Here is a 15,075-nt window from a genome sequence, read left to right as displayed (position 1 = left end):
TCTTTATTCAGAGTAGATAAACTCTTATCTACCCTTCTCACGTATTCTTTCTTCTTATTCTTATAAAATCCATACATAATTATATTCATATCTATTTTGTTTTTGTCATTAATATTCTCAAACAATTTTGATGAGCATAGCAGTGAACCTTTTAAGTGGATGTATGAAGTGATAGAAGCAATGAATGTTTTCTATAAATGGATGTGGAACAGTGATAGAGACAGTAAACATTTAGTGTAAATGTATCTGGAATGACACGAGAGGCTATGGACTGTTAATGTACATGGATGTGGAATAGTAAGAGTGGCCATGGACTGATATAATAAGTGAATGTGCAGTGATGAGAGTGGTCATGAACTATCGGTGTACAGAGACGTAGAGAATGACAGTGTCAAATGTGGAAGTAAGACAATGGCCTGTTAGCACAGGTAGATGGGGAGGGAGGAAAGTGACAGGGAACTGTCAGTGTAAGTAGATGCGGAGTGAGGAGAGTGGCAGTGAACTCACAGTGTAAGTAGATGTGGAGTGAGGAGAGTGGCAGTGAACTCTCAGTGTAAGTAGATGTGGAGTGAGGAGAGTGGCAGTGAACTCTCAGTGTAAGTAGATGTGGAGTGAGGAGAGTGGCAGTGAACTCTCAGTGTAAGTAGATGTGGAGTGAGGAGAGTGGCAGTGAACTCACAGTGTAAGTAGATGTGGAGTGAGGAGAGTGGCAGTGAACTCACAGTGTAAGTAGATGTGGAGTGAGGAGAGTGGCAGTGAACTCTCAGTGTAAGTAGATGTGGAGTGAGGAGAGTGGCAGTGAACTCTCAGTGTAAGTAGATGTGGAGTGAGGAGAGTGGCAGTGAACTCTCAGTGTAAGTAGATGTGGAGTGAGGAGAGTGGCAGTGAACTCTCAGTGTAAGTAGATGTGGAGTGAGGAGAGTGGCAGTGAACTCAGTGTAAGTAGATGTGGAGTGAGGAGAGTGGCAGTGAACACTCAGTGTAAGTAGATGTAGAGTGATGAGAGTGGCAGTGAACTCTCAGTGTAAGTAGATGTAGAGTGATGAGAGTGGCAGTGAACTCTCAGTGTAAGTAGATGTAGAGTGATGAGAGTGGCAGTGAACTCAGTGTAAGTAGATGTGGAGTGAGGAGAGTGGCAGTGAACTCAGTGTAAGTAGATGTGGAGTGAGGAGAGTGGCAGTGAACTCACAGTGTAAGTAGATGTGGAGTGATGAGAGTGGCAGTGAACTCAGTGTAAGTAGATGTGGAGTGAGGAGAGTGGCAGTGAACTCTCAGTGTAAGTAGATGTGGAGTGATGAGAGTGGCAGTGAACTCTCAGTGTAAGTAGATGTGGAGTGAGGAGAGTGGCAGTGAACTCACAGTGTAAGTAGATGTGGAGTGATGAGAGTGGCAGTGAACTCAGTGTAAGTAGATGTGGAGTGAGGGGAGTGGCAGTGAACTCTCAGTGTAAGTAGATGTGGAGTGAGGAGAGTGGCAGTGAACTCTCAGTGTAAGTAGATGTGGAGTGAGGAGAGTGGCAGTGAACTCTCAGTGTAAGTAGATGTGGAGTGAGGAGAGTGGCAGTGAACTCAGTGTAAGTAGATGTGGAGTGAGGAGAGTGGCAGTGAACTCACAGTGTAAGTAGATGTGGAGGGAGGAGAGTGGCAGTGAACTCTCAGTGTAAGTAGATGTGGAGTGAGGAGAGTGGCAGTGAACTCAGTGTAAGTAGATGTGGAGTGAGGAGAGTGGCAGTGAACTCACAGTGTAAGTAGATGTGGAGTGAGGAGAGTGGCAGTGAACTCTCAGTGTAAGTAGATGTGGAGTGATGAGAGTGGCAGTGAACTCTCAGTGTAAGTAGATGTGGAGTGAGGAGAGTGGCAGTGAACTCACAGTGTAAGTAGATGTGGAGTGATGAGAGTGGCAGTGAACTCAGTGTAAGTAGATGTGGAGTGAGGAGAGTGGCAGTGAACTCTCAGTGTAAGTAGATGTGGAGTGAGGAGAGTGGCAGTGAACTCTCAGTGTAAGTAGATGTGGAGTGAGGAGAGTGGCAGTGAACTCTCAGTGTAAGTAGATGTGGAGTGAGGAGAGTGGCAGTGAACTCAGTGTAAGTAGATGTGGAGTGAGGAGAGTGGCAGTGAACTCACAGTGTAAGTAGATGTGGAGGGAGGAGAGTGGTAGTGAACTCTCAGTGTAAGTAGATGTGGAGTGAGGAGAGTGGCAGTGAACTCAGTGTAAGTAGATGTGGAGTGAGGAGAGTGGCAGTGAACTCAGTGTAAGTAGATGTGGAGTGAGGAGAGTGGCAGTGAACTCACAGTGTAAGTAGATGTGGAGTGAGGAGAGTGGCAGTGAACTCTCAGTGTAAGTAGATGTGGAGTGATGAGAGTGGCAGTGAACTCTCAGTGTAAGTAGATGTGGAGTGAGGAGAGTGGCAGTGAACTCACAGTGTAAGTAGATGTGGAGTGATGAGAGTGGCAGTGAACTCAGTGTAAGTAGATGTGGAGTGAGGAGAGTGGCAGTGAACTCTCAGTGTAAGTAGATGTGGAGTGAGGAGAGTGGCAGTGAACTCTCAGTGTAAGTAGATGTGGAGTGAGGAGAGTGGCAGTGAACTCTCAGTGTAAGTAGATGTGGAGTGAGGAGAGTGGCAGTGAACTCAGTGTAAGTAGATGTGGAGTGAGGAGAGTGGCAGTGAACTCACAGTGTAAGTAGATGTGGAGTGAGGAGAGTGGCAGTGAACACTCAGTGTAAGTAGATGTAGAGTGATGAGAGTGGCAGTGAACTCTCAGTGTAAGTAGATGTAGAGTGATGAGAGTGGCAGTGAACTCTCAGTGTAAGTAGATGTAGAGTGATGAGAGTGGCAGTGAACTCAGTGTAAGTAGATGTGGAGTGAGGAGAGTGGCAGTGAACTCAGTGTAAGTAGATGTGGAGTGAGGAGAGTGGCAGTGAACTCACAGTGTAAGTAGATGTGGAGTGATGAGAGTGGCAGTGAACTCAGTGTAAGTAGATGTGGAGTGAGGGGAGTGGCAGTGAACTCTCAGTGTAAGTAGATGTGGAGTGATGAGAGTGGCAGTGAACTCTCAGTGTAAGTAGATGTGGAGTGAGGAGAGTGGCAGTGAACTCACAGTGTAAGTAGATGTGGAGTGAGGAGAGTGGCAGTGAACTCAGTGTAAGTAGATGTGGAGTGAGGAGAGTGGCAGTGAACTCTCAGTGTAAGTAGATGTGGAGTGAGGAGAGTGGCAGTGAACTCTCAGTGTAAGTAGATGTGGAGTGAGGAGAGTGGCAGTGAACTCTCAGTGTAAGTAGATGTGGAGTGAGGAGAGTGGCAGTGAACTCTCAGTGTAAGTAGATGTGGAGTGAGGAGAGTGGCAGTGAACTCTCAGTGTAAGTAGATGTGGAGTGAGGAGAGTGGCAGTGAACTCTCAGTGTAAGTAGATGTGGAGTGAGGAGAGTGGCAGTGAACTCAGTGTAAGTAGATGTGGAGTGAGGAGAGTGGCAGTGAACACTCAGTGTAAGTAGATGTAGAGTGATGAGTGGCAGTGAACTCTCAGTGTAAGTAGATGTAGAGTGATGAGAGTGGCAGTGAACTCTCAGTGTAAGTAGATGTAGAGTGATGAGAGTGGCAGTGAACTCAGTGTAAGTAGATGTGGAGTGAGGAGAGTGGCAGTGAACTCAGTGTAAGTAGATGTGGAGTGAGGAGAGTGGCAGTGAACTCACAGTGTAAGTAGATGTGGAGTGATGAGAGTGGCAGTGAACTCAGTGTAAGTAGATGTGGAGTGAGGAGGTGGGAGTGAACTCTCAGTGTAAGTAGATGTGGAGTGATGAGAGTGGCAGTGAACTCTCAGTGTAAGTAGATGTGGAGTGAGGAGAGTGGCAGTGAACTCACAGTGTAAGTAGATGTGGAGTGATGAGAGTGGCAGTGAACTCAGTGTAAGTAGATGTGGAGTGAGGGAGTGGCAGTGAACTCTCAGTGTAAGTAGATGTGGAGTGAGGAGAGTGGCAGTGAACTCTCAGTGTAAGTAGATGTGGAGTGAGGAGAGTGGCAGTGAACTCTCAGTGTAAGTAGATGTGGAGTGAGGAGAGTGGCAGTGAACTCAGTGTAAGTAGATGTGGAGTGAGGTGAGTGGCAGTGAACTCACAGTGTAAGTAGATGTGGAGGGAGGAGAGTGGCAGTGAACTCTCAGTGTAAGTAGATGTGGAGTGAGGAGAGTGGCAGTGAACTCAGTGTAAGTAGATGTGGAGTGAGGAGAGTGGCAGTGAACTCACAGTGTAAGTAGATGTGGAGTGAGGAGAGTGGCAGTGAACTCTCAGTGTAAGTAGATGTGGAGTGATGAGAGTGGCAGTGAACTCTCAGTGTAAGTAGATGTGGAGTGAGGAGAGTGGCAGTGAACTCACAGTGTAAGTAGATGTGGAGTGATGAGAGTGGCAGTGAACTCAGTGTAAGTAGATGTGGAGTGAGGAGAGTGGCAGTGAACTCTCAGTGTAAGTAGATGTGGAGTGAGGAGAGTGGCAGTGAACTCTCAGTGTAAGTAGATGTGGAGTGAGGAGAGTGGCAGTGAACTCTCAGTGTGAAGTAGATGTGGAGTGAGGAGAGTGGCAGTGAACTCAGTGTAAGTAGATGTGGAGTGAGGAGAGTGGCAGTGAACTCACAGTGTAAGTAGATGTGGAGGGAGGAGAGTGGCAGTGAACTCTCAGTGTAAGTAGATGTGGAGTGAGGAGAGTGGCAGTGAACTCAGTGTAAGTAGATGTGGAGTGAGGAGAGTGGCAGTGAACTCAGTGTAAGTAGATGTGGAGTGAGGAGAGTGGCAGTGAACTCACAGTGTAAGTAGATGTGGAGTGAGGAGAGTGGCAGTGAACTCTCAGTGTAAGTAGATGTGGAGTGATGAGAGTGGCAGTGAACTCTCAGTGTAAGATGTGGAGTGAGGAGAGTGGCAGTGAACTCACAGTGTAAGTAGATGTGGAGTGATGAGAGTGGCAGTGAACTCAGTGTAAGTAGATGTGGAGTGAGGAGAGTGGCAGTGAACTCTCAGTGTAAGTAGATGTGGAGTGAGGAGAGTGGCAGTGAACTCTCAGTGTAAGTAGATGTGGAGTGAGGAGAGTGGCAGTGAACTCTCAGTGTAAGTAGATGTGGAGTGAGGAGAGTGGCAGTGAACTCAGTGTAAGTAGATGTGGAGTGAGGAGAGTGGCAGTGAACTCACAGTGTAAGTAGATGTGGAGTGAGGAGAGTGGCAGTGAACACTCAGTGTAAGTAGATGTAGAGTGATGAGAGTGGCAGTGAACTCTCAGTGTAAGTAGATGTAGAGTGATGAGAGTGGCAGTGAACTCTCAGTGTAAGTAGATGTAGAGTGATGAGAGTGGCAGTGAACTCAGTGTAAGTAGATGTGGAGTGAGGAGAGTGGCAGTGAACTCAGTGTAAGTAGATGTGGAGTGAGGAGAGTGGCAGTGAACTCACAGTGTAAGTAGATGTGGAGTGATGAGAGTGGCAGTGAACTCAGTGTAAGTAGATGTGGAGTGAGGGGAGTGGCAGTGAACTCTCAGTGTAAGTAGATGTGGAGTGATGAGAGTGGCAGTGAACTCTCAGTGTAAGTAGATGTGGAGTGAGGAGAGTGGCAGTGAACTCTCAGTGTAAGTAGATGTGTAGTGAGGAGAGTGGCAGTGAACTCAGTGTAAGTAGATGTGGAGTGAGGAGAGTGGCAGTGAACTCACAGTGTAAGTAGATGTGGAGGGAGGAGAGTGGCAGTGAACTCTCAGTGTAAGTAGATGTGGAGTGAGGAGAGTGGCAGTGAACTCAGTGTAAGTAGATGTGGAGTGAGGAGAGTGGCAGTGAACTCACAGTGTAAGTAGATGTGGAGTGAGGAGGTGGCAGTGAACTCTCAGTGTAAGTAGATGTGGAGTGATGAGAGTGGCAGTGAACTCTCAGTGTAAGTAGATGTGGAGTGAGGAGAGTGGCAGTGAACTCACAGTGTAAGTAGATGTGGAGTGATGAGAGTGGCAGTGAACTCAGTGTGAAGTAGATGTGGAGTGAGGAGGTGGCAGTGAACTCTCAGTGTAAGTAGATGTGGAGTGAGGAGAGTGGCAGTGAACTCTCAGTGTAAGTAGATGTGGAGTGAGGAGAGTGGCAGTGAACTCTCAGTGTAAGTAGATGTGGAGTGAGGAGAGTGGCAGTGAACTCAGTGTAAGTAGATGTGGAGTGAGGAGAGTGGCAGTGAACTCACAGTGTAAGTAGATGTGGAGGGAGGAGAGTGGCAGTGAACTCTCAGTGTAAGTAGATGTGGAGTGAGGAGAGTGGCAGTGAACTCAGTGTAAGTAGATGTGGAGTGAGGAGAGTGGCAGTGAACTCAGTGTAAGTAGATGTGGAGTGAGGAGAGTGGCAGTGAACTCACAGTGTAAGTAGATGTGGAGTGAGGAGAGTGGCAGTGAACTCTCAGTGTAAGTAGATGTGGAGTGATGAGAGTGGCAGTGAACTCTCAGTGTAAGTAGATGTGGAGTGAGGAGAGTGGCAGTGAACTCACAGTGTAAGTAGATGTGGAGTAATGAGAGTGGCAGTGAACTCAGTGTAAGTAGATGTGGAGTGAGGAGAGTGGCAGTGAACTCTCAGTGTAAGTAGATGTGGAGTGAGGAGGTGGCAGTGAACTCTCAGTGTAAGTAGATGTGGAGTGAGGAGAGTGGCAGTGAACTCTCAGTGTAAGTAGATGTGGAGTGAGGAGAGTGGCAGTGAACTCAGTATAAGTAGATGTGGAGTGAGGAGAGTGGCAGTGAACTCACAGTGTAAGTAGATGTGGAGGGAGGAGAGTGGCAGTGAACTCTCAGTGTAAGTAGATGTGGAGTGAGGAGAGTGGCAGTGAACTCAGTGTAAGTAGATGTGGAGTGAGGAGAGTGGCAGTGAACTCACAGTGTAAGTAGATGTGGAGTGAGGAGAGTGGCAGTGAACTCTCAGTGTAAGTAGATGTGGAGTGAGGAGAGTGGCAGTGAACTCTCAGTGTAAGTAGATGTAGAGTGATGAGAGTGGCAGTGAACTCTCAGTGTAAGTAGATGTGGAGTGAGGAGAGTGGCAGTGAACTCTCAGTGTAAGTAGATGTGGAGTGAGGAGAGTGGCAGTGAACTCAGTGTAAGTAGATGTGGAGTGAGGAGAGTGGCAGTGAACTCACAGTGTAAGTAGATGTGGAGTGAGGAGAGTGGCAGTGAACTCTCAGTGTAAGTAGATGTGGAGTGAGGAGAGTGGCAGTGAACTCTCAGTGTAAGTAGATGTAGAGTGATGAGAGTGGCAGTGAACTCTCAGTGTAAGTAGATGTGGAGTGAGGAGAGTGGCAGTGAACTCTCAGTTTAAGTAGATGTGGAGTGAAGAGAGTGGCAGTGAACTCACAGTGTAAGTAGATGTGGAGTGAGGAGAGTGGCAGTGAACTCTCAGTGTAAGTAGATGTGGAGTGAGGAGAGTGGCAGTGAACTCTCAGTGTAAGTAGATGTGGAGTGATGAGAGTGGCAGTGAACTCTCAGTTTAAGTAGATGTGGAGTGAGGAGAGTGGCAGTGAACTCTCAGTATAAGTAGATGTGGAGTGAGGAGAGTGGCAGTGAACTCTCAGTGTAAGTAGATGTGGAGCGAGGAGAGTGGCAGTGAACTCTCAGTGTAAGTAGATGTGGAGTGAGGAGAGTGGCAGTGAACTCTCAGTGTAAGTAGATGTGGAGTGATGAGAGTGACAGTGAACTCTCAGTGTAAGTAGATGTGGAGTGATGAGAGTGGCAGTGAACTCTCAGTGTAAGTAGATGTGGAGTGATGAGAGTGGCAGTGAACTCTCTGTGTAAGTAGATGTGGAGTGATGAGAGTGGCAGTGGGACTGCTAGTATAAGTGCATATGAAATGTTGAGACTAGCTGTAGACCATTATCATAAGTGGATGTGGAGTGATGAGGGTGACAGTGGACTCTAGGTGGATTTGGAGTGATGAGGGAGACACTGAAGTCTAAGTGAATATGGAGTGATGAGGGTGATAGTGGACTGTAAGTGGATATTATGTGATTGGGTAACAGTGGACTCTAAGTTGGTGTGGAGTAATGATGGTGATAGTGGCCTGTAAGTAGGTGTGGAATAATGAGGGTGACAGTGGTCTGTAAGTGGTTATGGAGTGATGAGGATGACAGTGGTCTGTAAGTGTATATGGAGTGATGAGGATGACAGTGGACTGTTATTCTAAGCTGATGTGGAATATTAAAATTGGCAACAGACCATTCCTATAAGTGAATGTGAGTGGTGAAGGTGGCAGTGGACTGTGAGTGGAGACAGAGTCATGAGGATGACAGTGGACTGTAAGCAGATATGGTGTGATGAAGCTGACAGCAGATTGTAAGTGGATGTGGAATGATGAGGATGACAGTGGTTTGTAAGCTGATGTGGACTAATGAGGATGACAGTGGACTGTAAGTGGATGTGTAATGATGAAGATGACTGTGGACTGTAAATGGATGTGGACTGATGAGGATGACAGAGGACTGTAAGTGGATGTGGACTGATGAGGATGACAGTGGACTGTAAGTGGATGTGTAATGATGAAGATGACAGTGGACTGTAAATGGATGTGGACTGATGAGGATGACAGAGGACTGTAAGTGGATGTGGACTGATGAGGATGACAGTGGACTGTAAGTGGATGTGTAATGATGAAGATGACAGTGGACTGTAAATAGATGTGGACTGATGAGGATGACAGAGGACTGTATGTGGATGTGGACTGATGAGGATGACAGTGGACTGTAAGTGGATGTGGACTGATGAGGATGACAGTGGACTGTAAATGGATGTGGACTGATGAGGATGACAGTGGAGTGTAAGTGGATGTGTAATGATGAGGATGACAGTGGACTGTAAGTGGATGTGGAGTATTTAGGATGACATTGGACTGTAAGTGGATCTGAGGTAATGAGAGTGGCAGTGGAACTGTTATTATAAGTGGATGTGGAGTAATGAAGGAAGGTGAAAGTGGACTACTAGTGTAAGTGGGCACAGAGTAATAATGAAGGGAAGTGTGAATCTAAATGTAGGTTTGGATATAAATAAAAGAAGAGAAGAGTTTAGGAGGAAGATGAGGGAAAGGTGGTTGTGAATAAAGTGCTGGAAGGAAGTGAAGGCGTGTGAAGAGATTTACAAGGAGGTGACATTAGTACACCGATGGCATGCTGAAAAGCAAAGTGCTATATAGATCAAGAGTAAAAGCTGCGTGAACTGAACATTTGGAGTTATAAACTATGATGGGAACGATTTAGGCATGACCTTGTCTGGGAGATATTCTGTAAATTCCAGGGTGCGTGAAGGGAACTAATTGGTGGCATTGATATGTGTAGGAGACAAAGAATTCCAGACCAGGGTCACTAAGCAGAGGATGCTTTGTTGTCTAGGAATATTTTACAGACAGGGAATGTGAGAGACTGTGATGAAGTGGTTTCCCATCCAGGAGTAGTTCTGTGCTTTATGCTAACTGGTTGTTGCGATACCATCTATCTGCCCCTTAACCCTGAATAGTCTAATGTATGTCTTAGAAAAGTTAATGAATGAAAGTATTGTCAAGGATTTTATAGTTATGAGTCAGGGAGATGGTGTGCAATAATGTGTTTCATAAGGTCAGACAAAATAACCTGAAGGTGAGGGAAAAAAGGAGGTAGCCAGCCTGAAGATAAATTGGAGACAGCCATGCCCTACTGAGTGAGAGCCATCAACAATTCATGACAATCAGCATGCCCTACTGAGTGAGAGCCATCAACAATTCATGACAATCAGCATGCCCTACTGAGTGAGAGCCATCAACAATTCATGACAATCAGCATGCCATACTGAGTGAGAGCCATCAACAATTCATGACAATCAGCATGCCCTACTGAGTGAGAGTCATCAACAATTCATGACAATCAGTATGCCCTACTGAGTGAGAGCCATCAACAATTCATGACAATCAGCATGCCCTACTGAGTGAGAGTCATCAACAATTCATGACAATCAGTATGCCCTACTGAGTGAGATTCACCAACAATTCATGACAATCAGCATGCCCTACTGAGTGAGAGCCATCAACAATTCATGACAATCAGCATGCCCTACTGAGTGAGAGCCACCAACAAATCATGACAATCAGCATGCCCTACTGAGTGAGAGCCACCAACAAATCATGACAATCAGCATGCCCTACTGAGTGAGATACATCAACAATTCATGACAATCAGCATGCCCTACTGAGTGAGAGCCACCAACAAATCATGACAATCAGCATGCCCTACTGAGTGAGAGCCACCAACAAATCATGACAATCAGCATGCCCTACTGAGTGAGAGCCACCAACAAATCATGACAATCAGCATGCCCTACTGAGTGAGAGACATCAACAATTCATGACAATCAGCATGCCCTACTGAGTGAGAGCCATCAACAATTCATGACAATCAGCAAAGACAACAGAGTAGGGTACATTTTTCAGTGGCTTCTGAACTTGTGAAGTACTCATTGAAGGCAATGACAGTAACAGTGACACCATCTTCTCATTTATGCAGTAAGCTGAACAGAACTGTTTGTTAATTTTAGAGCGGATGATACAAATATCTTATCAATAACAACCATTCCTTTGGTATACCTTTTACTCCCACTATTTGTAAAGTGACAAGCTATTTAGATAACTTTTATGTAAGAATTAACTATTCATTACAACACATAATTCAGTATGTCTATATCTGAGCACATAGGTATCACCCACAAAAATCTGAGCTTGGCGATGTTTTTCTTAGTGAACATTGGACAGCTATTGGCAGAATGCAAGATACTGTTTCTGTCATGTGTGCCAACTGATGATAGTTTGAAACTGACCATAACTATAAGTCCACAGCAGCATTTCACATCTGTTGCATTGCATCTTAAAACAGAAAGGTGAAGTTTCAGTTTCTGAGATGATATGAACAGCAATATCTCATCCACGCTATGCAAAATAATATCACCCTGTAATGCCTCCCTCCATAAAGGCAGCTCTGAAAAAATGGATCCACGTACCCACTGTACACAAACTCTTGTTCCCATGGGCTAATGTAATGGTTAGTATATGTCATTGCCAGGCAATGTCTGCTACAATCCCAGATATGTGAAAATAAGGGTAAAGAATATGGTGTTTGTAGTTAGAAAAATCTTCAATGAATAACAAAAAGAAAGTATGTAGTACAGAGTACTTAGGTTTTGCTTGCAATCAGTGTTCCACTGAACTTAAAGCTCTTTCAAGGCAGATTGAGTACAAGACAAGTACACATCCCTCATAACAAATACATAGTCATCAGATAATTTGTACTGCTCAGAAGCTTACAAAATTTCTTGAGTAAGAAACTGAGAAAGACAGGAAGAATGCTAAAACAAATGACGCTCAAATTATAAAGAGACATGGATTTCACTTTGTGCGTGTGTGTGTCTATGTATATATATATATATATATATATATATATATATATATATATATATATATATATAAACACACACATGTAGATGTGTGCTTGTGTGTGTGTAAATGTGTTCATGTTTATATCTATGTTTTATACATATGTGTGTGTGTGTATATATATATATATATATATATATATATATATATATATATATATATATATATGTTATAGTTTACTATCACATGTATGTTCGTCCTTTAGATGAACGAACTATGTGCAAAAACCACTTGGCGGAACTGGTAGGGCGATCACCACAGTGCTGAAGCTGACATGAGGGAATGGCCGCTGTTGTCAGTTCCAACATTGTGGTGCAGATCGCACTATAGTGGGGATGGGGAAATGTACCCTTACCTTCACTGTAGTGTGATCTCAGAGTTTGTATATATAAGTAGGGGGGTGTGGGGTGCAGGGTGGCTTGCCCCCCTGCAAAAACCTGTTGTAGTATGTTGTGTAGGTAGGAGCATTTCAGTGTAGTCGGCATTTTCAAGATTCGACTGCACTGAAATGTTCGGTTCGATATTAACACTGTTCGGTATTCAGATTTCCGAACATTTGGTTCGGACATCTGTACATTCGAACAATGTTATGTCAAACATGTGATAGTAAACCTATATATATATATATATATATATATATATATATATATATATATATATATATATACATATATATATATGGGTTCTCTTTAGAATCTCGAAAAACTGAAATACCGAATTTCAGTTTTCTGAGATTCTAATCCCGAATGCACGGAATCGCGAAACACCAGAAGCACGAAATTCAAAATCTGAAGTTCGGAGCTTCTGGTGTTGCAGTGTATGAATGGATGTAAGTGCAGGTAAGTTTGTATGAGTGTGTAGGTTATGTGTTGTAGTGTATATTAGTGTGTTTTTTGGTTGTGATGTGTGTGCACGGGGCTGTGAAATGTGTGGGTGGGAGTTGCCTTTGTGTGTGTGATTGTGCGGTCTTGGAGTTAGAATATATAAGTAGGGGGGTGTGGGGGGCACATTGTTTCTAGTGTAGGTTAGTTTTGTTTGTGTATGGGGGCAGTTGTGTGTATGTGAGTGTATGTATGTATGTCTCAGGATTTTGAATTTCACGGTTATGGGCATTCGGGATTGTGGTGTTTCGGCTTTATGATCCCGATATTCTGAAATTCGGTATTTCAGAATTTTGAGATCATAAAGTGAACCCATATATATATATATATATATATATATATATATATATATATATATACATACATACATATATATATATATATATATATATATATATATATATATATATATATATGGGTCTACTTTGGAAGTTCACATTCTCAAAACTTCAGACTTCATATGGTCGAAATCATAACATCTAAGTTTTGAAAGTTCGAAATTTCGATAAAAAAAAAAAAGAAAATAACAACAGGCCCCCATGCACCTCACACTCCCTGGTAATTAAATATACCAACTCCGAGATTGCACTACAGTGAAGAAAACAGTAAATATCCCATTCCTTGCTGTACAGTGATCTCCATTTAAACCGTTCGAAATTTCAAAACTTCAGTGTTATGGTCCTGACCATATGAAGTTTGAAGTTTTGAAACTTTGAGTTTCCAAAGTAGATATATATATATATATATATATATATATATATATATATATATATATATATATATATATATATATATATAGTTTATTATCAAAATGCCGAGTACCTGTTAGTCAGAAATGGGAATGTCGAACAACAGTTGGACAATTCCTGTTTTGTCTAACCTGCACAACTGCAAGTGTTCAGATTCGCAAATGCCACAGTGCATTTGCACACCTGTCTTCAGCATTCTGAATACAAATCACAGTACAGTGGGGATCGGGAAATTACTCTTTTCCCCACTGTACTGCGATCTCAGAGTTGGAATATATTATTTCATAGTGTGCACTAGGGACTTGTTTAACTGAATGTCAAAAGTGCAAATTCGAACATGTTGGTGTGGGGACTTTGACATTCTGATCTACTTGATATTCTAAACTTCACACATCTGATTCACAGATGTGGATGGATTTTGTTTTGAACTTTGTACAGTATATATTCATATTTTTGTTTAACTTGAATTTGCTATATTTTGCTGTTTTTCTGCATTTAGCCTTTACATGAACAGAAAAAAAATGGTCTTCACAGGGACTTGCATAACATTTTATCCTCCTTAAAAGTCTACATTAGGGGTTGCACTAATTTCCCATTATGGTTTGCTTTGTATGATTTGGGGTTTGTATTTAGTGTTGTTGGCATCCTGTTGCTCTTGTTCTTGGATCAGTGATCAGTAGCTGATGTGTTGTATCAATATAGGACAACAAAAACTTTAATGAAACATTTTTCTGAAAGTTTTCATCCTGATTGGAAAGTGTTTTGTCTCTGACATCTTTGGTTAGCTAAAATAAAAGTATATTATGATTACACAGTTTTCTGGTCATGTGTAGTATTTTATTGACAGGTCTGCAAGTGTGTTTTGTTATCTTGATGTACTACTATATGTCATTCTTTAGGTATTTTTTTGTCAGAAATTTTTGATGTTATGGTCAACATGCTGAAATGAAAAGTGAAAGGAATCTGACTAGATGTTATAAGCTACAACAAAATGCCAGTATTTAACTGTCCAGGACATCAGTTGAGAACATAATTTCTCAGTAGACTTTCTGAAACAACATCCGCAGATCATGTTTAGGAATATTTAAGTTCTCATCAGTCTAGTATTTGTGTATCATGCTTGTGAAAGGTGGAGATTTTCAGACTGCCAGCAGCAGTGATTCAGGAGGTGCCATTCCTGAAAGCTTTAAGGCATCTTGTATCAATATCCATGAACTAGAATTGAACCTTTGTCTCTGATTAGCATACTGACACACCACTGATAATCCATCAATGGATTACATGCCTGTAATTCTCAGACCAGCATCACTGTTGATACTTTCTGTTTCGTAAAACAAGATGGCAACACTGTTTCTTCCAAATCTTATTGCAAATTCCACAGGATTTACACAGTTAACCCCTACCCTATGAAATAAATCTACAGAATTTTACAAACATATTTTGTTAAGTTTAAGTTTCAGACTATTTGCTTTTTCTTCTTTTAAGGGTTACATAAGCTCATGGACTTCATATTATCTCTTCAGTGGACCCAAACCAGAGACGACAGAAGTCACTGATGACGACCACAGTCCACCAGAAGAAGATGACCTTCAAGGACAGCATCTGAGGTATGACATTATTTCACAGATGCTGCTAATGACTGGCATCTCTTACAAGAAATCACTCAGATTGTTTTCGGTGATGAGGACGGTTGGAAGTGATTGCTCTTGGGAGGGTGCTTTTAATTTGCCTGTTGCATCCATGTGTCATGAATACAATGATTTTGCAGAAGCAAACAGTTCAGTTACTATAATGTTGCTCCTAAAATTTGTCCTTTTTCTTATTCATTCCCACAGAAAATTCACTAGCCACAGACTTCACATTTTAATGAATTTCCTAACATATTACATTGTAGAAATCACAGTCAAGCCTTTTGCAGATACACTATTAAGTGCTTGCATTCTTTATCTGAAGACATAACTGCAGCTCCCACATGCTGGCTAAAACCTGAAATTGTTATTAGGGAGACAACTGCCTACAG

At 42.9% G+C, this 15,075-nt stretch overlaps 1 protein-coding gene across 1 annotated transcript in view; it reads left to right on the top strand.

Moving 5' to 3' along the window:
* LOC122814100 overlaps positions 1-15,075 on the top strand; it is a 232,055-nt gene that overhangs the window by 87,503 nt on the left and 129,477 nt on the right. Inside the window, exon 2 of the mRNA XM_044086717.1 lies at positions 14,541-14,662. Within this exon, the coding sequence (XP_043942652.1) occupies positions 14,541-14,662 (122 nt within the window). The remainder of the gene's footprint in view (positions 1-14,540; positions 14,663-15,075) is intronic.

The sequence above is a fragment of the Protopterus annectens genome, chromosome 10.part0, assembly GCF_019279795.1.
Source record: "Protopterus annectens isolate FY-2018-M chromosome 10.part0, PAN1.0, whole genome shotgun sequence".
NCBI lineage: Eukaryota > Metazoa > Chordata > Ceratodontiformes > Protopteridae > Protopterus > Protopterus annectens.
Note: the sequence above shows the minus strand (reverse complement) of the source record. Positions and strands in the feature narration are given on the sequence as shown.